General features: G+C 46.0%; 2 protein-coding genes across 7 annotated transcripts in view; both read left to right on the forward strand.

The window, feature by feature from the left end:
- Positions 1-8,665, forward strand: part of MSRA (methionine sulfoxide reductase A) — a 303,524-nt gene extending 294,859 nt beyond the window's left edge. For all 5 annotated transcript variants that reach the window (XM_065055610.1, XM_065055612.1, XM_065055611.1 and 2 more), the window contains one exon: positions 7,823-8,665. In XM_065055610.1, the coding sequence (XP_064911682.1) occupies positions 7,823-7,987 (165 nt within the window). In that variant the 3' untranslated portion in view covers positions 7,988-8,665. The remainder of the gene's footprint in view (positions 1-7,822) is intronic.
- A 1,040-nt stretch (positions 8,666-9,705) lies between these two features.
- The window catches only part of LOC102089103 (serine protease 55), a 30,511-nt gene continuing 13,955 nt past the window's right edge, over positions 9,706-26,261 (forward strand). The window contains exons 1-4 of one of the 2 annotated variants that reach the window (XM_021285510.2): positions 9,706-12,364; positions 12,752-12,941; positions 14,168-14,415; positions 16,764-16,906. In XM_021285510.2, the coding sequence (XP_021141185.2) occupies positions 12,310-12,364; positions 12,752-12,941; positions 14,168-14,415; positions 16,764-16,906 (636 nt within the window). In that variant the 5' untranslated portion in view covers positions 9,706-12,309. The remainder of the gene's footprint in view (positions 12,365-12,751; positions 12,942-14,167; positions 14,416-16,763; positions 16,907-26,261) is intronic. The other variant, XM_021285508.2, reaches the window with a different exon arrangement.

Below are 26,261 nucleotides of genomic sequence, written 5' to 3' on the forward strand. Positions count from 1 at the left end.
AGACGTTATTTTAGCCCATTCCAGGGCTTTGTAGAGGTCACTGGCATCAATTAGATTGGAAAAGCCAACATGGAAAAGACTGGACCCAGAACAGCAAACCGAATTGTAATATTCATTAGAATAACTGTTGAGTGTTTACCAGTGAGGTGTTCCAGCCAACTGAAGGCGGCACAGAGGAAACACTTTAACCTAATATATCACTGAGATGTTATACTGCATAGGAGGCCGCCTTGTGGAAGACAAGAGGTATATCTACATGATGCTTAGAAAACGAAGGGGAAAAAAAACCCATTATTTTTTAATTGCACATTATTGAGGCCTCACACTCCTCATTGTGTTTGTTCCTCTGGACCAAAGTTAGTTACTCTGGACCAAGTGAGCATGTATTGCTCAATTTCAGCTTCCAAGCCTCATCCATACACTAGGCAGAACCTGTTTCGTTTTACAGTTACAAATACTGCAGTAATCACGTATCTAAGAGGTACACATATCCTCATCCTACAGAGGATGCATTGCAACTAATTCCTGCAGGCCTTCTGAAATCGTGCAGCTTCTGTCACTCTTAGCGCTCTTGGAAATAGAACTGAATTTCAATATTGCTGCTGATAACACAAAATTTCGAGTAGCTAATAAAATAAAGGGGTAGCCCTAGATATTCCCTGCTGGAACACTCAGCATTGTGAGATTACCAGCCTCAAAGCTGTACATGGAGGATGAATGGTGACACAGAAGCAGAAGCTGTCACAGGTGTCGAGATATTCTGCGGTATTTTGGACATAACGGATTTTACAGCGGACACTGGAAATACAACAGCTTTGCCTAAGTTGCTGAGACACAAGGCAAACTGGAGATTGCAGAGGCCCAAGTACAGGCTGTGAGCTTTTATAGTGCGTATCGAATCAAACAAAGGATGGTGCTATTTTTATTAAAAGCCACAAAATGCTTGAAACCAATACTCCGCTGCTTTACTAATGCCTCCGCTCAGAAAATTAAATGGCTTAATCTAACAAAACCAGTCTTAAAGGGGTTTTTTGACAAACTTAGAAGTTCTCTCAACTTCCATGAACCACAACATTTTCAGCACAGTGAGTATCAGTGGCTTCCAGTCTGTTCCTTCAAGTATTTGGAGGTACAGGGGAATGGTGTTTTTCTACACAGTTCCTTCCAAATTATCAAGGCACTTTACAAGTATTAGCTACTTCCACCTGAATATAGACAAGGAGCCAAACACCTTGAATGTGTTTGCTGTGCCATAATGTCAAATGATTCAATATTTTTACATACTTTGCCTACCTGTAAATAGCTGGCTATAAAAAAACCTGAAGCAGCCATTATTTCAGAGGGCAGCAGCAAATCAAAGTGCAGAAGTACCATGTGCTAAACACAGATGCTTGGTAGTAAGTGAAGAACGACCTCTATTGTTACACTGGTTGGGTTTATTCTTTGGCAGTCTACCATATAATCTCCCCCACTGGGGACAGAATTTCATATTCCTGTGTAACCTCATCTGGGTGTTCCTGCTCCATGGGGGGATTGCACTGGATGAGCTTTCCAGGTCCCTTCCAACCCCTGACATTCTGTGATCCTGTGAATTGCTGCCAGTGGAACAAACCAGTTTTGCTAACAGGGAGACTCTGTTGTGTCCCAGTGCATGGCCTTCAAGGTAGAAAGTGAGAACACCTGCTAAGTTTATACCATCTCTCTAAATGACTAGCTAGGATGCCTCTTAAAATTTGAGGTGCTGGAGCGAGTTGAGAGGAGGGACCGGAGCTGGTGAGGGGCTGGAGCACAAGTGTGATGGAGCAGCTGAGGGACCTGGGGGGTTCAGCTGGAGAACAGGAGCTGAGGGGAGACCTTCTGATCTCTGAACTGCCTGAAAGGAGCTTGGAGCCAGGGGGGTCGGGCTCTGCTCCCCAGGAACAAGCGCCAGGAGCAGAGGAAACGGCCTCAAGTTGTACCAGGGGAGGTTGAGGTTGGATGTGGGGAACAATTTCTTCCCCAAAGGGCTGTGGGGCATTGGAACAGGTTGCCCAGGGCAGTGCTGGAGTCACCATCCCTGGAGGGTTGGACAGACGGAGATGAGGTTCTCAGGGACATGGGGCAGTGACAGGGGTGGGTTAATGGTTGGACTTGATGATGGTGAGGGTCTTTTCCAACCAAAATGGTTTTAGTGCTAGAGTTACATTTTTAGTGCTAGACTTAGGTTATGGTTGGACTCAATGATCCTGAGGGTTTCTTCCAACCAAAATGATTCTATGTTTCTATGATAAAATGATTCTATGACAATCTTTCTAACTGTCTGTGCATGCTGTGGGGTGACCTCGCTACAGCAGAGGTGGGACTGGTAGCACTGGGTTGAGCTGCAGACAGCTGGATAAACAACTGGTCTGCTGAAAATGGGAAAAAAATAAGCTTTGATTTGGTGCCATCCATTTCGGTTCCAAGACTGCGTGTCCAATATCAAGTTTTTATGGAAAGCAGTGTTTGTACCAGTTTCTGATCCTATGCATGCAGTGTTCATGTGTGTTGCACTGGCTATTTGTTGGCCCAATACGCACGGCGCAAGTTCTCTAAGCTGCGCCTTGGTGCACACCTCCAGTCTTGATGACACCAGGAGCAAAACTGCTTCTTGCCAATATGTGCTGCTCAACCACTGAATCGAGAACCACAGGTTGGTTGTGGTTGAAGGGACCTCTGGGGATCATCCAGTCCAACCCAGCTGCTCACGCAGGGTCACCAGAGCAGATCACACAGGTGGGTCCAGGCGGGTTTGAATGTCTCAGAGAAGGAGACTCCACACCCGCTCTGGGCAGCCTGGGCCAGGCTCTGGCACCTCCCAGCAAACAAGTTTCTCCTTATATTTCAGATGTTCAAGTCCAAATACAGATGCAAATCTACATCCAAAATAATTCCTCCAGTTTGCTAATTCACTAATATATTTTGCTTAGGATAGCTGAGCATTTTAGGAATCAGTTCTAGAGAAAAAGCATCTGCAAAGCTTGAGCTGTCCATGAAGGACCTGACCCAGGTAATACCACAGCAGAAAGCTGCGTAATTCCTTACGACACAGCTGAGGAATTCAGGGGTTTCCCACACCAAGTCATGGTTATGATTTTGAGGAGCCGTCTCAAGTTCAAGCTACAGCAGAAGGGGTTTCAGAGCAAATCAGTGAGCTGAATGGTGGCAGGTCAGTGCATCCAGGTGGTGGCCATCTTCAGGTATGGAAAGAAATTGAATTGGAAATCTCTTACGCACGAGCATCACAGGTGGGCTGTGATTTAAATTGGTCCTGCTACTGAAGGAATGAAAAGTGGGCTGCAACTGTGCTTAAGGTATCTTCAAGATAATGCAGCTGAATTATAGACAAGTGAGGTTTGATGTTTTATGCTGCAGATTGCTTGAGTTATCAAAGTTAGTAGATACACGTAGAATAGAGGATTTCAGAGAAGAGCTGATGTGACTTTAGCACAAGAAACTTGTATCTTGCAGATACAGTTTTTTGAAGAGAGCAGGTGCATAAAAGGGAGCCAGGCACTGTGCAAGAACAGGAGATTTTCTCTTCTGAATGAATAACTGGTTATAAGTAGGATGTAAAAGATGCAAATAACTGGGCAGTTTTTGCTATGAAAGGAGATGATTGCCAGTAACCTGTCTTGGGAACCCGGGCAGTTCAATACACTCATGAAAGAGCTGGAAAAAGGAGACAGACAATAGCGACGTGCCAAAATCTGATGGTATAGAGTGATTCCAAGCAAGCAAAAGCAGACAGGACCACAAAAAGTTGCAGAAGAATCTGACAATATCAAATGTCTGGGAAATAAAACAGCTGCTGAAATTCCACGTCGATAAAAGTCAAGTGCAGACACAATGATAGGGTTTAAATTAGCCCGCGAAAGAGGTCCTGGCGTCACTGCAGATGGTTCTTTGAAAACGTCTGCTCAGTGCTCAGCAGAGGTCAGAAAAGCAAGTGGAATGCTAAGAATTGCTGGGAAGGAGATGGAGAATAAAAGAGAAAGTGTAAGTACACCACTGAATAAATCCGCGGCGATCTTCAATAGAGTGCAGTTCCAGTCATCCCGTCTCAATGCAGCAGTAAAAGAGAACTAGAAAAGATGCAGAAAAGGGCAAAAAGGCTGAGCCAAGTTATGAAGTGTGGAGCTGGAGCCTGTGAAGCTCACTGAATAAATGAATGAGCAGGATTAAGGCATAGGTGTAAAATCAAGATTGCTACGGCAAGAGTGAATAAGGAATGACTTCTTGCAGCAGAGGATGTGATGACATGGTCAGGCAATGAGCTGAAAGCAAACAACAGCGAAAAGCTTTCGCATGCTATAATAAATTAGGAAGCATAATATTTTAAATGCTGGAAGTACAGGCGGTTTTAAAAAGTAGTAGTGCTGAGGTTCCCGGCGCTGGCTGCAACATCTTCCTCCAGCACTTATTCCAATGTACCAGGTTCATAGAATCACAGAATGTCCTGAGTTGGAAGGAAACCACAAGGCTCATCAAGTCCAACTCCTGTCCCTGCACAGGACACCCCACAGGTCACCCCGTGTGTCTGAGGATGTTGTCCAGTCTCTTCTTGAACACTGTCAGGTTGGGGCCGTGACACCTCCCTGAGGAGCCTGTTCAGTGTCCAGCACCTCTGGGGGAAGAACCTTTTCCTCATGTCCACCCATGCGATGGCTGAGTCCCCTCCATCCTCTACAGCTGGGTGGGATCTGGGTTCTGGTTTGGTTTGGCCTCTCGTCAGTAGGACCTGCCAATTTTTTGGGGCAGGATTACAATCAGTTAAAGGATCAATGCGATCCCCTAGTATCATCTCTCCTATGACAAAAGCCACAGAAATCCATTGAATTATTTAATTCTCTTCGACTCGCGGTGGAATATTGGTAAGAAAAAGATCTAATAGTACCGTAAAACTTTCCCGCACTGCGTAAAAGGTCCCAAGGATTAATTACACTCTGCCCTAATTTGATTTTTCCATTTCTGCAAGCAAAGGCTGCAGTCGCCCCTTCGGCTGCTCCGTGATAATGAGAGGTCACGTTGGCTGGCTCAGGAATTCTGAAACAGCGAGGACTAAAAAGTCTGCTAGAACAAGATTATCATCACATTATATCTGCCTTGGCGGCAGGAAATCAATCAAGAATGGGCTGATTTGCACCTGCCAGAGCCAGCACATCATGAACTTCATCATCTTTCCCAGCGATGCTTTTATCTTTGCATCGGCACAGTCAGTGCAAGGAAAATATTTTCCCGTTTAGAATCAAAACATTCAAGGTAGCGTTTGGCAGAATGTCAGAGCTTGGGGCTCCTGCTGCTTCTGACAACAGTGCTGGTATCTTTTGCTAATGACCAAAGTACAATATAATGAGTTGTCTTGGGCTTCTGCTTGATTCAGCGTGCAGTGTTTTAATAGACTGTTAGTAATCCTGAAAAGGATAAATGATGTTTATGCCCTCTTGTGGTATGTTATTGAACAGAATGGATTTTCTAACTGACAAAATTAGGCCAATGATGGAAAAATCCCAGGTAAAAATCTGTAACGAATACTGTTTTGCACGGTAGAAAAATATCCATCCCTCAAGCAGCATCCTCATGACTCAGTTAAGGGGGAGAAGCCAATTTTACATGCATTTACAGCAGCAAGTAAATGACTAATGCCCATGATGACAGTCTGTGCCATCTTTCTGGAGCAAATATAATTTAAGAAGTGCTTTTCTTTGCTAGCAACGTTAGAAAGTAAATGAAATACTGCTTTCTCAACGCAGTTGTGTTGACACCTCTTTGTGTTAGCTGTTGCCAGCATTTTGTGATACATACCTTCGCATTTTTTATCTTCTTCTCTCACACATCTGGCAGTTAAGTAATCTGATTCCCTTGGGACAAAGCCTGCCACAGAGATGAAGAATATTGTTTGGTGATTTTACATGGGAAAATAATGCCAGATTCCTGTGAATTTTGGCTTGTTACCTCATAGTGTTTAAATGCAATTAATTAACTAGTCAACAACCTCCTAACCTGCGCTGAGAATTTACATGTAGTGTTGGGAACCCAGGGGCTCCCCAGACAGGTCAGTCATGGATTTTGTATCAATCTTATTACTTTGTTCCTGATTGAAAACCGAATATGGCAAAACGTATCCTCCAGACAGTGAAATGACCAGAATAAATCAAACTAATTCTCTACACAGTTCAGCAACTGATCTCTGACTGTGGTCAGCACTGAGCTGTGCTGAGGCAGGATCTAGGAAACCCCATTGTAGGAAATTTGAAGACTCTCTGGTCCCAAATAATCACCTATTTAAGTATCAGCTAACGCTGTGATGAAGCATTATTTCCATTACATGTTATCTTTCTCTCTTCCTGGCCACCATGTATGTGGAAGACTGTCGTAAATAGGAAGGGAACGATTCCCTTTCCACATCCATGATGAGTACAACAGGGGTTTAAATGAAAGCAGTGGCCTTGGTTAGGTTAGGCTTTAGGACAAACTCTGTAAGATGATGGTAAATATTGGAATGGCCCCCTTGAGGAAACTGGAGAATCTTGATCTCCAGAGATCTTTCAGAAACAGTTAAACAAATGTTTGCTGGGAGTAAGGTGGCTATCATTTAGTGCATCGTGATGAAAGAAGTTAGACCTGATGATTCCCAACAGGTCTACCAGCTCTATTTTTGTGATTCTGTGTGATGACTTCCTTTTATAGGTTTTATTTATTAGTATGATGGGAAAACACATATTTATCTGGAAATCTTAAGTGCTAACGCTTTCTTTTTACAGCTGATCTTATTATCAAACCTGGCTTATAGGAATGGAATTCTGTCTACATCCAGTACAAGTATACTGTGCAACAGTAGTCTGACACCAATTAAAGAGTTTATTGGGTTATCACGGACTTCACTGACCACAAGAAAAGGTTGAACCAGATGATCCTTGTGTTCCCTTCCAACCTGGTGTTCTATGATCTGGTGATGTCCCTCCCGAGACAAGAATTGACCCCAAAATGTTGGTGCTTACCAGTTGCCTTAGAAAAGGAAAATTCAGTAGGAAAAATGCCACGGCAAATCATGTTGAAAAGAAATTTCCTCTGTCGGAAACTTTTCAGGAGTTTCAAATTCAGTTCGGGGATATCAGGAGGAAATTAAAGCCTAATTTAAAATCCCCACCCACATTCCTTCTTCTTTTCTTGCAAAATGATTATTGCTCCTGGTCCACGTATTGGCAAATCTTTCAGAAATGAGCCACAATTTGCCTTAAAAATACCTTTCTGTTGATGATGGAACTGGTCTTTTTCAAAGAATAGATTTGTGAAAGGAGCCCAAATACTCTTATTTCTCAATGACATGACTGTGGCTAAAAGATTCTTGGCACAAGGATGTTTGGTGTGGATTGCACACTGCAAAGCTGAAGCACCTGCCCATTGAAGTTCTTGGCCATGGCACGGCAGCTGGTTAGACCTGATCAAAGTGAGCTCTGCTGCCTTTCACTTTGTTTTCCACTTCCATTGATGGCACCACATCCCTGCCTGGTGCAGTCAATAAAGAGGACAGAATGAATATGCGGCTATAGCGAATTAAACAAATGAGCCATTAAAACAGGAGGGTGCACTACATCTTCTCACCAATGCCTGTTTTGGTGCCCTCAAATGTCTCCTGGAAAAAATAATGTGAGTGCAAGGATAAAGGGCTTTCAGGGATGCGCTGTAGCTGTGGTCCAAGAGCTGAGAGACATCTGTGTCTCCTGCTGAGCGAGAAACTTATCATTCATCAGCAGAGAAGCCATCAAACCACTAATGGCTTTCCATCATTGCTTCTTGACAGGTATTGACGGAGGGCGGCTTCGGACCCATCACAACAGAAATCCGGGAGGCTCCGGAGTTTTATTACGCCGAAGATTACCATCAGCAGTATCTCAGCAAGAACCCCGGCGGATACTGTGGCCTCGGGGGAACGGGGCTTTCCTGCCCTGTTGGCGTCAAGCAATAGCCTGTGCTGACTCCATCACCTCCACTTCGGTTGACGAAGACGCTTGAGAGAAGACCGACAACCCTGATAGGTGTTACCGTACAGCATCAGCGCATAGAGATTTGGGAACCCTTTGGGGTGGCTTTCCTTAATGTGAGCGCTTTCCCATTCACCAAAAGCCAAAGTAGAGGCAGAAATTGCACCTGTTGGCAAATGGAGCTTCTTGGCCTGTGCAGCTCACAGAGCTTCTTTGCAATCTTGTAATCTGGAGAGACAATAAATTTTTATAAAGTTTGGCTTGAAGTGCTGTTAAAAGGATGAATTAGGGGGGTGGTTGCACCTGATTTGCATAACTAATGCTTTCAGACACGTTAATTTTCTTGGGTTAATTAATTTGCTTGTGTTACGAGAGCTTTGACTTCTGGAGACATGGTTGGGCTCATCTTAACTATCACAACCCGGTAATTTGATGTCTCTGAGAACAGTGAATTTATAAGATCAGTAACTCTCTCGCAATTCCGCTTTCACAGCAACACGTAATATTGCCTATAGTGCCTATTTTCTGAAACAATTTTAGTAAGAAAAAATAAAAATTGTAATGTGATGCTTCTTTTTGACAGTTCCAAAATTGTATCAACACAGAAAGAAATCAATTTTGTTCCCTGCACTGCAATAAATTACAAAAACAGAGAAGAAAAATGTTGTCGGCGGTGTGTTCCATGGCTCCAAGTCTATATTGGGGTACATCTATAAAATGTATAAAATATTATAAAATTCTGCAGGCTGCTAATTAAACACCAGGGTTTTAAATCTGTATTATTGTGCATGACAGTACAGAGGAGTAGAGCTCATATTGGCTGAACTGTTAACCTAATTATTCCTATGATTAATTATTTGTTGTTGAATAGGTTGTGGAGCTCCCACCAAGACGTGAGCTCATTCTGGCAGGTGCTGTGCAAACGTCATGTCGGGTGGTCTCTGCTCCAGCACCTGTGCAGTGAAAATAGCAGGACAGACAGAAGGAGGCACAATAAATGTTCGTTTTATTGGTGGTGTTCTCACAGTGGAGATTAAAAGCTACATACCAAGGACACACGGGGTGCGAGCGTTATCCTAAATGGATATGGGATCCTATGCATTATATATATGCTATGGGCTGTGCTACAAGGACAAAGAGCTTCAGTAGGAGAGATGGGGATGGGCTTGTCTCACCCATCCAGCCTGATGTTTGCAATACTTCCCAGAGAGCAGATGTGGGCTTGAGCCTCTCCTGTTTCTTATTCTGGAGGCTGTCTTAATCACCAAGTTTGAAGAACATGTGTCATCCATGTGTTCTCTTGGACATGTGCTTTCTGCAGGGAAGGCTTGTAGGAACCCACCTTGATGTGTTAATTCTGGGCAGCAGAGCACATAAAGACGTTTTTGAGGGCTAGATGGTGGGGACCCAGAGACACAAATCCACAGCATTTCACAGAATCCCAGAATGTCAGGGATGGGAAGGGCCCTGGAAAGCTCATCCAGTGCAATCCCCCCATGGAGCAGGAACACCCAGATGAGGTTACACAGGAAGGTGTCCAGGCGGGTTGGAATGTCTGCAGAGAAGGAGACTCCACAACCTCCCTGGGCAGCCTGGGCCAGGCTCTGTCACCCTCACCCCCAACAAGTTGCTTCTCAAAGTTAAGTGAAACGTCTTGTTTGAACCCATTGCCCCTTGTCCTATCGCTGGTTGTCACCGAATTTCCTTTTGGATAGCTCTCCATAGTACTCCTCACTGTATCTTGGTTTCATGGTTCCTGCTCACCCGCTAAGATTTTAGTCACAGAAATACCTCATGAACAACTCCTGTAACTATCCAGCACACCGGATATTGATCCAAGCTTGGAGCCACTGGAAATGTCCATCAGATAGTTAGTCTTCAGGCTTGTAAATCCACTGCTGAAGCCCTGCCTGCTTAATCCAAAAAAGAGCAGTAAGTCTGCCAGAGAAATTAGCTCCCCATCTTCCCTTGCTGCTCAGTCAATGTTTGATTCATTCCAGTCTCAAAACTCAGAGGAAGCATGTCCTTTTAGCAGATTTGTACCTGGGGCAAGCCTGAGAGGAGCTACTCAGGACTCTGCTCTGGTGAGACCCCCCTGCAGTGCTGGTCCAGCTCTGGGTCCTCAGCACAGGACACACATGGAGCTGCTGGAGAGGGGCCAGAGGAGCCCCAGAAATGATCCGAGGCTGGAACAGCTCTGCTGGGAGGACAGGCTGAGAGAGTTGGGTGTTCAGCTGGAGAAGAGAAGCTCCGGTAAGTCCTCAGTGCGGCCTTTCTGGACTTAAAAGGGGCCGAGATAAGAAAGATGGGGACAGACTTTTGAGCAGGGCCTGTTATGACAGGAGAGGGGGTGATGGTTTAAAACTGAAGGAGAGGCGATTCAGGCCAGACATGAGGAAGAAATTGTTTAAAATGAGGGTGGTGAGAGCCTGTCCCAAGTTGGGCAGAGAGGTGGTGGATGCCCCATCCCTGGAGACATCCCAGGCCAGGCTGGACGGGGCTCTGAGCAACCTGAGCTGGTGAAGATGTCCCTGCTCATGGCAGGGGTGGCACTGGGGGAGCTTTGAAGGTCCATTCCAACCCAAACTATTCTATGATTCTATGCCCCAGAATGGGCCCACATCACACTCAGGATTTTCAGTTGCTATGGTAACTGATCCCCTGTCCTTAACCTGTTGTGCCAATGAACTGTTCTAGAGCTCACCATCAAGGAAACCACCACTTTTGTCTGATTTCCTAGGCACGAGATTACATAAAATCACAGAAGAGAGAAAAATGAAGTCTTACAGTCATCATAAGCATTTTTAACCTCTACATAATACAGTGGGATAACTCTTTATTTATTCCAATGTACAAGGCAAGACATTTCATATGTGGAATTATTTGGGTGCTCCTAAAATGTTGCTTGGTTCCCTTCTGTCTGTTCCCCTCCCTCCCCTCCTACTCCATGCTATAGTTACTGTTTTGGAAAGTCCTTGCAGAAAGCACCATTCTGTCCTGTCAGTTTAGAAATCACCATAGATGGGTCCATTGGTGCTAAAATTGCTCTAGAATTAATGATGGAATTACTGTAAGCTGGAGTTTTGGCCTTGGCCCCTTGTAGTTGCTGCTGTACAAAATCTATCAGGAATATAATCACTGAAGGTGAAATGTTAATGATTCAGCCTCACAGATTAGGTTTTCTAAGCTGGATTTGGTTTTGCAGGCCACCCTTGTCCACAGGGAAGAAGTGAGCGGCAGCATCAACATCTTTGATACTACACTTTTGATTTGGCCCTGTTTGAAATGTATCCTACCACAGAGCTACCTTTTTCTTCTGAGAATATAGACACGGTCTAAATGAAGGAGAGAAAATTAATTCAGAGTTTAATAGGCTTCAGCACTTCTCAAAGATGGAAGTTGATGCAGGACCAGCATCTTAGTCTTCCAAGAGAAGAACATGGTTCAAGATCCAAAAAGGGCTACAGCACCCAACTTGTGAAGTCAGCTATTGCAATGCGCTGTGAAACTCAGTCCAGGCTCTAGACAGGACTTTCACTGCTCCCCTATCTCCATCACATGTAAAGCAAACCCCAGACCTGTTGGAAATCACTGAGCTTTTTCTCATTGCCTTAGGAAGGACAGCATTAAAAACTGCGATGTCAACACAAATTTTGAGTCCACATCTGGAGTACCATGTCCAGTTCTGGGCTCCCCAGTTTAGGAAGGACAAGGAATTACTGGACAGAGTCCAGCGGAAGGACACAAAGATGCTGAGGGGGCTGAAGCATCTTTGTGATGGGGAGACTGAGAGAGCTGGGGCTGTTGAGCTGGAGAAGAGAAGCTGAGAGGGATGTGATCAATGGGATCAATATGTCAGGGTGGGTGTCAGAGGATGGACCAGACTCTGTTCAGTGGTGCCCAACGCCAGGGTGAGGGGCAACGGGCACAGACTGAAACACAGGAGGCTCCATGTGAACATGAGCAGAAACTTGTTTGCTGGGAGGTGCCAGAGCCTGGCCCAGGCTGCCCAGAGCGGGTGTGGAGTCTCCTGCTCTGAGACATTCAAACCCGCCTGGACCCACCTGTGTGATCTGCTCTGGTGACCCTGCGTGAGCAGCTGGGTTGGACTGGGGGATCTCCAGAGGTCCCTTCCAACCCTAAGCGTTCTGTGATTCTCTGATTCTGTGCAATGGATTGTGTGATGTCACATCCTGGTTTCCCCAGCAGAGCAGTGTTGCCTTCAGTGAGAACATGGACTGGGGAACAAGTCCTGAGGTGTCTGCAGAAGCATCACTGCTCTGAGTGTTGTTGAACAGTGTGTGAAATGCTGCTCCTCATCCTCTTGTGTTTAACTTCTCTGATCAGCAGCATCCATGCAGGTTTTTCTTCTCAAATTTTTATGTTCAGAAATAACCAGCCCTATGGGATATACATGTATTGGTAAATGAAATCAGCTTGGGCTTGTTCCTTGTACCTGATGGCATATGAGTACAACTTGCACTAGAGCCTGATGCTGAATTTTACTCACATGCAGTGAACTATTTTTTTCAACCTGCTTTGGGGTTTATGGCCCTGCTAGACCCCAGACTTCCTGGGCATTGCTTGGCAGGTTTGAGGAGGCTACCACCATTCCAGAAGCTATCACAGAGACCAAGTAGCATGGATAATTATAAACCAGTGCTTTATCTGATGGCCTTCCCCTCTAGTTTAGCAGCACAGGCAGTGACACTGCTGTACATGAGCAATGTGTCTCGTTTTGTACCCAGAGTGTGGCCTCCGACCAGGTTTCGAGTCCTTCCAGCTGACTGGCAAGAAGATCGCAGGGGGGAGGTATGCCAAGGCTGGGGAGTTCCCGTGGCACGTGAGCATCCAGAGCAGCGGGAAACACATCTGCGGAGGGACCATGATCAGCGCGCTGTGGATTTTAACCGCCGCCCATTGCTTTGCAGAAGAAGTGTGAGTACCCGGGGGAAGCAAGGACAGACCAGGCACAATGGGTTGGTAACTTTCCTCCTTGGGGGTGTAGGGTGCGTATGTCCTTGGGGTCAAGTGCACAGTAAATGCGACTGAGCCAGAGAGTCCTGAAAACAGGAATTGTCTCCTGTGGAGAGTATTACGAGACAAATGTCCAGAAATCTGCATAACCAGGAGCTGCAGAGGGGAATATTTTGAAGGATGGTCCGAGCAGCCTTGTATAAGCGCCCATGATGCTGTTCTGATGTCACCAAGTATTTCCTGTATGTATACATGGGTTGCGGTACCTTGTAAAAAGAGATGTATCACAATATGTTTGGGATTGGAAGGGACCTCAGAAGATCATCTACTCCAATCCCCCTGCTGGAGCAGGAACGCCCAGGTGAGGTCGCACAGGAACATGTCCAGGTGGGTTTTGAATGTCTCCAGAGAAGGAGACTCCACAACCTCCCTGGGCAGCCTGGGCCAGTGTTCTGTCACCCTTACTGAGAAGAAGTTTTTTCTCAAATTTAAGTGGAACCTCTTGTGTTCCAGCTTGATCCCATTACCCTTTGTCCTATCATTGTTTGCCACCGAGAAGAGCCTGGCTCCATCCTCGTGGCACTCACCCTTTATATATTTATAAACATTAATAAGGTCACCCCTTAGTCTCCTCTTCTCCAAACTAAAGAGCCCCAGCTCCCTCAGCCTTTCTTCATAAGGGAGATGCTCCACTCCCTTAATCATCTTTGTTGCCCTACGCTGGACCCTCTCCAGCAGTTCCCTGTATTCCATTCCAGCTTATTCCAACCCCCAAATTACCTTTGTTTTCATATAGCAAAACCCCGTGGAGAGTCTGATTTTACAAAAAACCCCACAATTTCTGGATATATCAACCCCATGCAATTCTCAGGGGCAGAGTCCAGCCCTCTGTGAGCTCCCCTCTGAAATTTGTCAGGTCCAAGAGCTGGGGCTGTTTAGTGACAAACAACCTGTGGCACCACAACCTGGAGCAGCTGACTGGGGGCAGCGATGCTGAAAATCCAGCCCACTCCATCTGTTCTCCCTGAAAATAATCTTTGCCTAGAAGTGAGAGTGGATTTCTGCGATATTTATAGCTAACCTTCCTGAGCACCACCCTAACCTGCTCAAGGGAGGAGGTACCAACCTTTACAACACAAAGCCTTCATGTTTGCTTATGTCTACACTGCTTTTGTTTTGCTTCTAAGGCCGCCAGATCTCACCATTGTGGTGGGGGGAACTGACCTCAGCCTCCCGCTGGAAGAACATAAGCCGGACAGCTTGATCCTCCACGAAAACTTTGACAGTGTGAGCATGCAAAATGATATTGCTCTGATCCTGCTCAGCTCTCCTGTGGAGTTCACCAATGAGAAGATGCCCATCTGCTTGCCCTTCATTTACGACATCAATACGTGGCAACATTGCTGGGCTACTGGGTGGGGAACCACAAGTTCAGGTGAGATGCTGTTGGGAGATCTATTTGCTAATGGAGGCTGGTTTTTACCCATTTAAAGTAGATGTTCTGTCTCAGGAGGTGTTACCCACACTGACTTCCACTCTCTACCTCCCTGGTAAACACATCCAGACCCTCACAGCCTCTGCACTTCCACCAGTTCTCTATTCAGTGCAAGAACCAGCCACTTATTGACCCCCAGAACAAAGTCCCAGGTACTCTAAGCAAAAATGTTCAAGGTGAAACCTTAGAGCCACCTACTTTTGCTCTGCAAGAGCTCAGCTTTACTTTGGATGCATTCACTGGCATCCAAAGACAGACAAGCTCCGCCCTGGTAAGTTAGGCTGGGTCTGAAGTGGTCTGGAGTAACAGAAACAAAGGTCTAGGGTTGTCATTGGCTTAATGACAACCAGATTGATTCAATGGTACTGGCTGCCCCTCTTCTTCACTCAATTAGAACAGCAGATTGCTAATTGTTCTTGTTTAAGCCCTAATGAAAGTAGCTGCTCCAGCACTGACTGTGACCGAAAATGTCTGTCCTGAGCAAATGTCACTAAAGGGCTAATGAGTGATTTCATTATTGGAAAGAGTTAATTGGGACAGAGTGGGCAGCGTGGTGCCTTGGGGTTTTAACAGTCCATCCTAGGATGTAGTAAGTCCATGTCCAATTTAGTAATTGTTATTCTGCTCCAAAGTGTTATGGTATCTTCTCTGAAACTCTGCATATTCCTTCTTAGGCTTTATTTGCCTCACATAACATTAATATGCAACAAAACACTGTGTTATAGTTGTGAAACTCTCCCATTTCACCAAGGTAACGTGCTCCTAGAAACAGAAAACCAGGCATGTGCTGCAGAGTCGCTCCACAGCTTGGCAGGGTTTCTCTTTAGCTGGTCTCCTTGCAAAATGTGTGGCATGGCTCTGGAGATGGGTCTCCTGCTGTTGGGTGGGCACAGCTGACATTGCTTCTGCTCTCCAAATTGCATCCTGCATGGGGCCAATGCGCTCAGCCCTGGCACACACCCCTTCTGTCTGGGACATGTTTCAGAAGAAAACCAGTAGAAGCTGACTTCAGTGAGAAGGATGTGTGATGTGGGCCATACCAAAAAGTACGACGTGCTGTTCCTCGCCAGGGGAAAATGGGTCATTTCTTCTACCAGCCTTTTGTAGGTAGATATCTGTAAGCGGTCACCTTGGGTGGCACTAGCCTGACTCCCCTTCAACTGCAACTAGACCTCATAGAATCACAGAAGCATTTTGGTTAGAAGAGACCCTCAAGATCATCAAGTCCAACCATTAACCTCACACTGTCACTAAACCATGTCCCTAAGAACCTTATCTATGCATCTTTTAAACACCTCCAGGGATGGTGACTCATGTTGAGCCACCTCCTTGGAGATGCCTCCATTGAAGCCTTTCAATCTGTTGGCACTTCCATGGAGTTGCCCCATGTCTTTTAGACCTCACTTTTGAGTCCTACCTCCCCAAAGGCACCAGGGCCATTTAGCTCAGTGAAATATGGCAGGAGCTTCTGAAAATCTGTTGGTGTCTTCAGCAGCAACATCCTCCAAAAACCAGTTTTATCCTTCAGATTCATGTTTACTTTAAGAGTGAAACGAGTGAGTTTTCCAAGTAGCCCTGGGCATTTTCAGTCTTTTTATTGACAGATGGTGACTGCTGAAATTTCTTGTGGATTTTGTTCCATCTCGGAGGATGGAAGAGAGCCACTTTGTGAAAGACACAGCTGGTCCCCTGGGTGAAGCATGGCCTCACAGCCCCCCAGGAGAGCATGGAGATAACAAGATCAGTGGACTTTCCTCTGCGGGGGTCTCACAGGACCCCAGGGAGAATCCCTGAACCATGAGTGAGAATCTCCAGAACCATAAGTGAGAAACCCAAGCAGTGAAAGCACAGCTTGTCCCAGGTCATCACCAAGACCCATAGGGTCAGCCATCCCTTTGGGTCCTTCCCACTATACCAGAGTTCATCTACAAAAATAAGTGATGTTTTAAAATCCTATTTAGCAAGCCTCCACTTCTCAAGATTTCAGCTTTTCCTGTTAACACCTCCCCCCACTCTACCTACTTATCCACCTCCTAGGCTGGCATAAAGTCAAGAGCACAAATCTATCTTTGCTAACATTTGGACAGCCCCTATAAGCCCTCATGACCTGAAGATGCTCAGTTGTGCCCTGAGGCGCTCTTGCCATAGGATGCTTTACAAATTCAGCTTGGAGCAGTCCAAAGTGCTCATCTCCAGCTGTGGTTACACCTTCACAAGCCTGTGCTGCTCTGCAGGGTTTGTTCATTGCTCAGGGTTTGCTTATCATTCTTTTCTCAATTGCTGGTTAGAGGTTGCGGTGCCAGCATCCCAGCTGCTGCAGAAAGCACGGATGAAGCTCATCAGCAGGGAGCAGTGCTTGGAGCGGATGCCGGAGCTAGGGGAGAACGTGGTATGTGCGGAGCTGGAGAAAGGAGAACAAAGCTCCTGCCAGGTAAACTAAACAGGCTCCTGGATAGCCATGCTGCGTATGGGGCACAGAGACACTGGAGGAGAAGCAGCTCTGCTTCAATGATGAACAGTGATCTTTCCAACAGCCTCCTGGGGTTGCTAAAGCTTCTCTGCAAGAGGCCAAGGCAGGATGCCTGGGGTCAAGAATTGCCTGCAAAGGTGTATTGACCTGGGCAGTGGGGGGGGTGCAGGACTCTTGAGGTTGGAAAGTAGTGGTGGTGCTGGAAATGGAACATGTTGTTGTGTGGATGGGCCTCTCATGTTCTCCTCACTTGTCCCAAAACCCATGTTCTTCAGCCAGTGAGCATACAAAAGAGCCAAATTTAGCACATATAGACAAGAGCAGCAAATTTAGCACATACAGACCCCAGCGTCCATTATAAATTGGGGAATGACCTATTAGAGTGCAGCATAGGGGAAGGGGACCTGGGGGTCCTGGGGACAGCAGGGTGACCATGAGCCAGCACTGGACCCTTGTGGCCAGGAAGCCAATGGTACCTGGGGTGGGTTAGAAGGGGGTGGTCAGTAGGTCAGAGAGGTTCTCCTGCCCCTCTGCTCTGCCCTGGGGAGACCACACCTGGAATCTTGTGTCCAGTTGTGGCCCCTCAGTTCCAGCAGGACAGGGAACTGCTGGAGAGAGTCCAGTGCAGCCACCAAGATGCTGAAGGGAGTGGAGCATCTCCCATGGGAGGAAAGGCTGAGGGAGCTGGGGCTCTGGAGCTGGACAAGAGGAGACTGAGGGGGGACTCATTCCTGGGGATCAATATGGAAAGGAGGAGTGTCAGGAGGATGGAGCCAGGCTCTTCTCGGTGACAACCAGTGACAGGACAAGGGGTAATGGGTTCAACTTGAACACAGGAGGTTCTACTTAAATATGAGAAGAAACTTCTTCATGGTGAGGGTGGCAGAGCCTGGCCCAGGCTGCCCAGGGAGGTTGTGGAGTCTCCTTCTGTGCAGACATTCCAACCCGCCTGGACACCTTCCTGTGTAACCTCATCTGGGTGTTCCTGCTCCATGGGGGGATTGCACTGGATGAGCTTTCCAGGTCCCTTCCCATCCCTTTCTGTGATTCTGTTTATTACAGAGTTGCACAAGTCTGGCTGCTGGAATACAGCCAGCATACCACCAAGAAAAGTAAAAGGTATTACATGCAAAATCTTATCACTATATTCACACCCAACTGGTCACACACTTGCATATTGTATTACATAATCCTTTTAGCATATTAATGAGCAACATTCAGCTAAAGGACACTTTATCCAAAAGTCTTGAGATATGTGTTAAAGCAAGACTCAGCTAACTGTGGGGGCTTCAAAATGTCTAAAACTGCAAGCTCAGTAGTGTCTGTAATTCATGATTAGGTGTTTTGCAAGTCACTCTTGTCTTTGTTATATGAGCAGACTGACCTAAAACTGAAAGAATTTAAGTATCTTGAGGTTCGCATTATTTTAAGCGATGAGAACACACTGCCCTGATTTCCTCCCTGCAGAGAGAGCGAGGCAGGAGCGCTGCAAGTGAGCTGCAAGGAGGACATGGGAAAAGCGTGGGTCCCAACAAGTCCCCTTGGACAGGAGACAGTTTTTGATGGCTCTGGGCACAGAAATTGGAACTGGTACCTCATAACAATTTAAAAACCCAGTGTCTGCTGTAACCAAGCTGTGCAGTGGTGGGAGGGATGGGAGGTGAGGTCTCACATCCCAGCATGACATGGGCTGCATCCCCCTCCTGCCTGGTGTACCCTCAGCCCTGGGCCAGGCAGTGATATTCTACCACCACATTAAATACTGAAAGGAGACAGAAAAATTTGTCCAGGACCATCAAAGCAAAAAAATTGGGAGAAAAACTTAATGCATGAGTGTTAGATTTAATATTACAAACCTTTTTCAGTTGAGGTCTTGGCCCTGACCCAGATGTCCTTTGCTGACACGGCAGGTTGGTCTGTGGGTGCAAGAACTCTTCACATCTCATTGCAATGAGTTAGTCATACGGGATGATGGACTTTCCAAGCTAAATTTTAAAGAGTAGTTTTAAATTTTAAAGTGGTATTTGACATCAGGGAATCTCAAAGGAGAGAGCTGACACAAATGTAGGAAAACCTCACTCAGAACATACTCCCACCTGCAGGATTGCTGCCCTGATGTTAAATAAAGTCTGAAAGCCCCAAAATACCTTTTCTTTCACAGCATCCAACCTCTATTCCCTCCTCCAAGAGCCTCGCAAGGACAGGAGTCTCCTGAAGCCTCTGCTTCAGGACTAAGGTCTCCATCCTCCACTGGGCAAGGGTTTTCTTAAATGTGTACATATGTTTGCAGGGCAACAGATGGGCAGACGCATGCATAGAATCATAGTATAATTTTGGTTGAAACCTTTAAGATCATCACATCCAACCATTAACCTCACATTGTCAAGTCCACCTCTAACCCATGTCCCTTAGAACCTCATCCACGCATCTTTTAAACCCCTCCAGGGATGGTGACTCCAGCACTGCCCTGGGCAGCCTGTTCCAATGCCCAACAGTCCTTTGGGGAAGAAATTGTTCCCAAGAGCCAACCTCAACCTCCCCTGGCGCAACTTGAGGCCTTTTTCTCTTGTCCTATTGTTTGTTACTTGGGAGAAGAGACCAACACCCTCCTCGCTACAACCTTCTTTCAGGTGACAGCTTCATTCTATGGGAATCATGCAATGAGGGAACTAGAGCAACACCCAGAACAAAGAGACATCCCTGACCTTTTGGCAAAGACAGTGGGTACAGGGATCAGGGGCTGCAAAGCAATTGCGAACTGGACCCATAGCTCGGCAGTGGAGGGGAAGCTTTGCTTTGCAAAATCACTTTTTGATTAGCCAGAAAGCATCTGTCTCTGAAACCATTCATCCAGTGACTTTCACCTCCATTAAATTCAATCAAACATTTTAGAAAGAAAACTGCCACAGGATAACATTAACATGATTAAAGAATGCACTTCCCAGCCCAGCTTTAAGTTCTATAGCTGAATTATGCTGGTGAAACACCAAGAGCACTTGTACCCAGCAAAATGAATCTCCTGTATTCAGAAAGATGATGAGAGTGCTATTTTGATCTACAATAATGTTAGAGCTGTCTGAAAAATGAACTAGAAATATAAGCTTTCCTAGCAGAGAAGTACATGACGACTGCATGTGTGATAATGATCATAACCCAGCAACTGGAAGCCTGACCAGGCAGAAATGTCCTATAACCTGAAATAACAAGAACAAGACAAAACGATACCTAGGCTAGAAGCGAATCTCTTCAGGAGAGAAACAAGGGACATGAATTTTAATCAGAATTAGTTAATTTGCTGGAGGGGAAGCATTCTGCTGATGGATGATATTCTGGGCGGCACTGACTAAAACCAGGTAGGGCACATTTTGGCCTTGCTAGGCTGGTACAGAAATCTGTGTTGCAGAAGCACCCCAAAAATCAGTTTAGGCAAAGAGACATTATTCTAACCACAACTGTTTAGCACAGAACCAACTAGAAACAGGTTTTATCCAAAATTATTCGGCACTCCAACAACATAATAACATTAACAGATTCAGATGCTGGTAAGGAGATCAGTTACTACACAGCTGATTCAGACTCAAGGGATCCCAAAACTCTAGAATGATGATTCAAAATGCACATCTTCCCACTCTATGCCAAAGTGAGGACTCTCAAGGGTACACAGGAGATGCAATCACTCACCAATTCAGCAAGGTGTCTCAGTCCTCAAGAAAGTTTCCTTAGGTGGGATCCCAATCTAAGCAGGAGAGTCTTCCACTGCCAACCCAGCACTCCAAGAAGACCAACTCAACATGGCTCTGCACTGGCTCCATTTATGCCCTAAGTGAAATCTGAGCTGTGGTCATTTATGGTAGTGCTCCAGAAACTTCTCTCAGCTGAGGTGTTCCATTGGTCAAGGGCCCTGTCTGTCAACCAAGGGGCATGTGCATGACCATAGAGGTCTATAGGTCTAGAAGTTTCTGGTGCTTTCAGGGGGTGGGGAGGGTCAGGTGCATCTGCCACATTGTCTATGCTGACCAGCCATCTACTGGGTTATCTCCAGACCACCCAGAATAGAACCATAGAACCACAGAATAGTTTGGGTTGGAAGGGGCATTTAAAGCTCATACTGAGCTTTCTGGTGGTCACAGCAAACCTGGAAGCCGTTCGCTGAACAGGTGCATGATGGATGTGGACATGAAGCAGACAAAAGCCTTATGTAAACTTCACCTGAGCTTTGCTGAGGATCTGGATATGTTTGTTCATGTCCAGAGCCAGGCTAAGATGGTAAGTTGCACCTAGAACCAAGGCTGTAGGTCCACATGATCCTAATCTGAACCCAAAGGATTACCATCCTAGGTCTTTGCCCTGTGTGCTATTTGTGTGCTAAATTTTCCCTGTTGCAGCAAGCTGGTTTATGAGTAACTGAGGCCACACAGATATCTTCACTGAGACACCATGTAGAAGGTTTATCCTGCTGACCACTGGCTTAATACCCCCATATGGCAACAGGACATTAACAGAAAAGCTCAGACATTTCACCAGCTGCCATCATACGAGGGCCAGACACGACTAATGTGTGGATTACTAACCATATTCCTATAATAACTCAAGGAGATTGAATAGCAGAGCTCCTGAGTATTTGTAATTAAAAAAAAATCCATTCACTTAAAAAGATAAATCTATTGTATACCAATTCCCTAGCGGTTCTGCAGACAAATATATAGATTGACTGTGAATTAACACTAACAGGATCTGTAATTGACTTATAGTTCTATTTAGTCATAAACATTAGCATTAATGGATGTTCATGGGGTACAAGTGCTAGAGAACAGACACTAGAGATGGCCTATGTGTTATTTTTTTGTGTGCTACATTTCTTCCATGACCCCATGAACCACAATTGATGTCTAATTCCTTGCTTTCTTAAGCATCTTTTGTTAGCCTCTGATGCAATGGTAACTTGAACAATAATTAGAGTATAAGAGACTCACAAAGCAAATGCCTCTTCAGTGTCTTGCCCATCCAGACAAAATTCAGTAAATGGCCCAATTATATTTCAGAGAGTTTCTGCAAAGGAGGTCTGTGGGGTGATTAGGACAGAGTGTGTTCAGCTGGGAGTCACAGTTCATGTACAGTTCAGGTCAGCAGCAGATCAAGGGGGGGCCCAGTCCCTGGCCTGACTTGCAGGGGAAGGAATCATTGTGTGCCCACAAACAAGGTGTGGGATGGTTCCAGCTCAGCTTCACCATGCCCTGCACTGGTATAGGGCTGATCTGAGGCATGGGCTGAAGGTACCCACGCTTTCCGCAAATTGTAACAGGACATGATCTTGGCCATCCCTGATAAATATCTGAAAAGATGCTAGGGTGAATCTGGGGCTCTGGGTTTTAATTTATTTAGTTCTGCGAAAAAGGCAGAGAAGCACCTCTTTCCTTCACCTGTAATGTGTCCTGCCCACATACACTGTCAGCACTTCGGAAAGGGTAAATACCTTTATAGCATCATGGGATGCACAGGGCTCTCACCCTACATAACTATACAATAGCAGTAGTTATTGTACAGCCCTGGGCGGGATTTATCTGGCAATGTCTTTCTTGTAGTCATCTGCATCTACCAAATCATCCTTACATCAATAAGGAGGAAAAAAGCACTTCTGACATATGAGTCATTGAGACTGTTTTAACTATTTTAAAATAATTCCCTGTATGACTGCTTATTGCTTCCTATTAACTAAGAGCAAGCCCAAGGTGTCTCGCTCACAGGGAGACTCATGGCTCCGAGGTAGGACCATTGCCTTCACGTAAGTCTCCCGTGTAATTTTAGATACCCCAGGATATACCGTTAGCATCCTACTTACCCCGTCTCAAGGAAAAGGTCACAAACCAGCAAAGCCTGGTCAGTCCCTTAGACTGTTCAAAATACCTGAACGGAGGTGGATAGGTGATGATGTGGTGGAGGATTTGCGTGAGGTCTGAGGTTAAAGGCCCTTCTGCCTGTCACACAAAGGCCTCCTGGGGGCCAGGAGTCAAAGCCAACCACGTTTCAGTTCAAAGTTAGTGCCAACTTTACAAAATCACTGTTTTACCTTAATATTGAAGAGAGTGATCCACTCTTCAGCCTCGTGATGGATTCTCCATCACTGAACTATTGCTAACATGATGGAGTGGGTTTTTTTTCCTTAAGGGGCAGATTGGTCTAAATGAGATGGTATCCTGGAAGCCCCAGAACAAAGCAGTAGAAAGGCATTTCTATACTTGCAATCTCTTAAATTTGCTTCTGAAGGGTGCTTTGATGTACAGCGCATTGGAATCAGAACGCTTCTCCTGTGTCCCATGGTTTTATAGGGCTTTCATCATTTTATGATACGGGCAGACATGTGAACACATGCTGGCTGTGGTGGCTTAATTCTTTAATCTGTCAAAAACATCCCTTCCTATTGCAAGGACCTGGGATGCTGATGGTGCTGTGTGTCTCTTCTGCTTTCTTCCTCTGGGTTGTAGCTTTTGGTCCCTCAAACTAGAAGCTGTTTGCTTTGCAGCAAGGGGTTCCAGCATTGCTTTGTGTGCCTGGTGAGTGAAGCTGTGGGGAGCAGAACAGCTCTGGATCCAGCTGAACACAAAAAACCCACCATGTGCTTGCCCTGGGGGTGAGGGAATGGGTGTGATGACTCAGAGGAGCCGCTTCTCATTCGATTACAGTGAGTCAATACAGCTTTAAGGGAAAATCATGAGTCACAGGCAGATTTAAATTCTTTGAAGGAGCTGACAAGCATGTGGCAGAGGGTGATCCAGCTGATACAGCGCACTGAGATTTCCAAAGCTCTATTAATGAGAGTTCAAGGCTCAAGGAGAAACTGAACTGTCATGAAGCAGAAGGGCTTCAGTTTGAAAGGGAGGCAACACAGAGGAAGGACTTGATGGGAGAAAGGGGCTCACAAGGGGACTTGTGTTGGCAGCCAAAGAATTATGTTCAAGGAGGGCAAACGCTGAGATGACCAAGTTGTCCAACGCCACAGCGTTATTCAGAGTGGTCAGAATTAAAAATGACCGTGCAGAGGTGCAGCAGGATCTCATTGTTCTGAGTGACTGGCACTTAAACCAGCAGGTGCAGTTCACAGTTGATAAAGGCGAAGAAACAAATATAGGGAGAAGCAACTCCAGCTGTACACACTCAATAATAGGGTCTAAATTAGCTATTAGCTTTTTACTATGTAAAAAGATCTTGGAGTAACTGCGGATAGTCCTTCAAAAACATCAGCATGAGGTTCTGCGTGGGTCAGAAAGGCGATGAGAGCATTATGGATTGTTAGGAAAGGAATTGTTAGGGGAAAGAGACTTGGGAGTCCTGTGGACAGCAGGGTGACCATGAGCCAGCACTGGGCCCTTGTGGCCAGGAAGGCCAATCGTACCTGGGGTGGGTTAGAAGGGGGTGGTCAGTAGGTCAGAGAGGTTCTCCTGACCCTCTACTCTGCCATGGGGAGACCACACCTGGAATATTGTGTCCAGATGTGGCCCCTCAGTTCCAGCAGGACAGGGAACTGCTGGAGAGAGTCCAGCGCAGCCACCAAGATGCTGAAGGGAGTGGAGCATCTCCCGTGGGAGGAAAGGCTGAGGGAGCTGGGGCTCTGGAGCTGGACAAGAGGAGACTGAGGCGTGACTCATTCCTGGGGATCAATATGGAAAGGGGGAGTTGTCAGGAGGATGGAGCCAGACTCTTCTCAGTGACAACCAGTGATAGGACAAGGGGCAATGGGTACAAACTGGAACACAGGAGGTTCCACTTAAATATGAGAAGAAACTTGTTGGGGGTGAGGGTGGCAGAGCCTGGCCCAGGCTGCCCAGGGAGGTTGTGGAGTCTCCTTCTGTGCAGACATTCCAACCCGCCTGGACACCTTCCTGTGTAACCTCATCTGGGTGTTCCTGCTCCATGGGGGGATTGCACTGGATGAGCTTTCCAGGGCGTTTCCAACCCCTGACATTCTGGGATTCTGTGATTCTGTGGATAGGTAGGAAAGTAAGTGCCTACGTCTTCTGTTCTGTGTGCGGTTCCTGGCCATACCACCTGAGAAAATAAGTAGTAGTTTTTGAAGAGTAGAGGATGAAGGATGAACAGAGATATGGAATGGCTTCTGATGGAAAGCAGAATAACAGTGCAGGACCTTGAGGCGTGTAAAAGACATATCTGGAGGGGTTATGACACAGATTCTAGGAGTGGTGAACAGCAAGGAAAGAACAGTCAAGAGCTGTTCTCTTGTCCCTGCTTTTCAAACCTCCTGAAGGAGGGGGTGTCAGGTGGTCATATCAGGCAGCAGCTTTAAAACAAAGAGAAGGAAGTGTTTTTTCATCCAACAGATAATTAAACTATGGAAGTCACTGACCAGGATGTTGTGGTTATTTATCCTCAGGGATAAATGGATTCAAAAAGCAATTAGACAGCTTCCTGGATGAAGAACTCTCTAAGGCTATTAACCACCATGATGTAAATACAACCCTGTTTCTGATTCTCCTTTCCTGAGCATGTGCTACAGATGACTGTCAGAGACAGCCGTCAGGGCCACATGTGTCTTTGGACAGATGCATTACAACTGCCTTTAAGTCCTTGCCACTATGGTTACTACTGGACCATGCTGACATATGTGTGAATGGAGAGGTCTTGTTTGCTTATTTTCCATCACGGGGATGGAGGGACACAGGAGCTGAAGGCTCTCACCTGAGATCTCAGAGGGATCCCATGAAAGGAGTCCAGGTGCCCTGTGCTACCTGGTTCATTTTCAATACCTCCATCTTAAAAATGGCCATAACCTCCTTCCTTCCACCTTTCTCCAAAGGCAGCTTGTTACGGCAAAATAACTGAAGAAATCATCTGTTTGCAAAAGCCTTTCCTTCCTGCAGCCAGGGCAGCTCTAATGGCAAGTGTTGTTATTCACACGCTGATTCTCTCCAATTTACACAGGGCTTACCAAGATGAAAATGAAACCAGCAGTGACTTGCAAGGATTGTGCATCCACCTAATGAGTATCAGATGGGTTGTTCTCCCTTCCCCAGAGCTTCTCCCACCTAAGAAGATTTATGCGACCGAACGTGTTTGTTCTGATCAATTATCATGTTGCAGATGTGAATACAAATACGAAAGGAAGATTACACTCCTTATCCAAAGCCCACTAAAGTCAGAAGAAAGGCTCCTGATATTCACAGAAAGGCTTTGGCCGCGATGAAAAGGATGAAACTTTTGATCAGCTTCAGTGAACGAAGTGCCTTGTTAGTGACCATTTTTATACAAGCCAGAACTATTTATCAGTGAATGTATCATTGCTCTCACCTCTCCTAATGGGAGG

The sequence above is a fragment of the Columba livia genome, chromosome 3 (genome assembly GCF_036013475.1).
Source record: "Columba livia isolate bColLiv1 breed racing homer chromosome 3, bColLiv1.pat.W.v2, whole genome shotgun sequence".
Lineage (NCBI taxonomy): Eukaryota > Metazoa > Chordata > Aves > Columbiformes > Columbidae > Columba > Columba livia.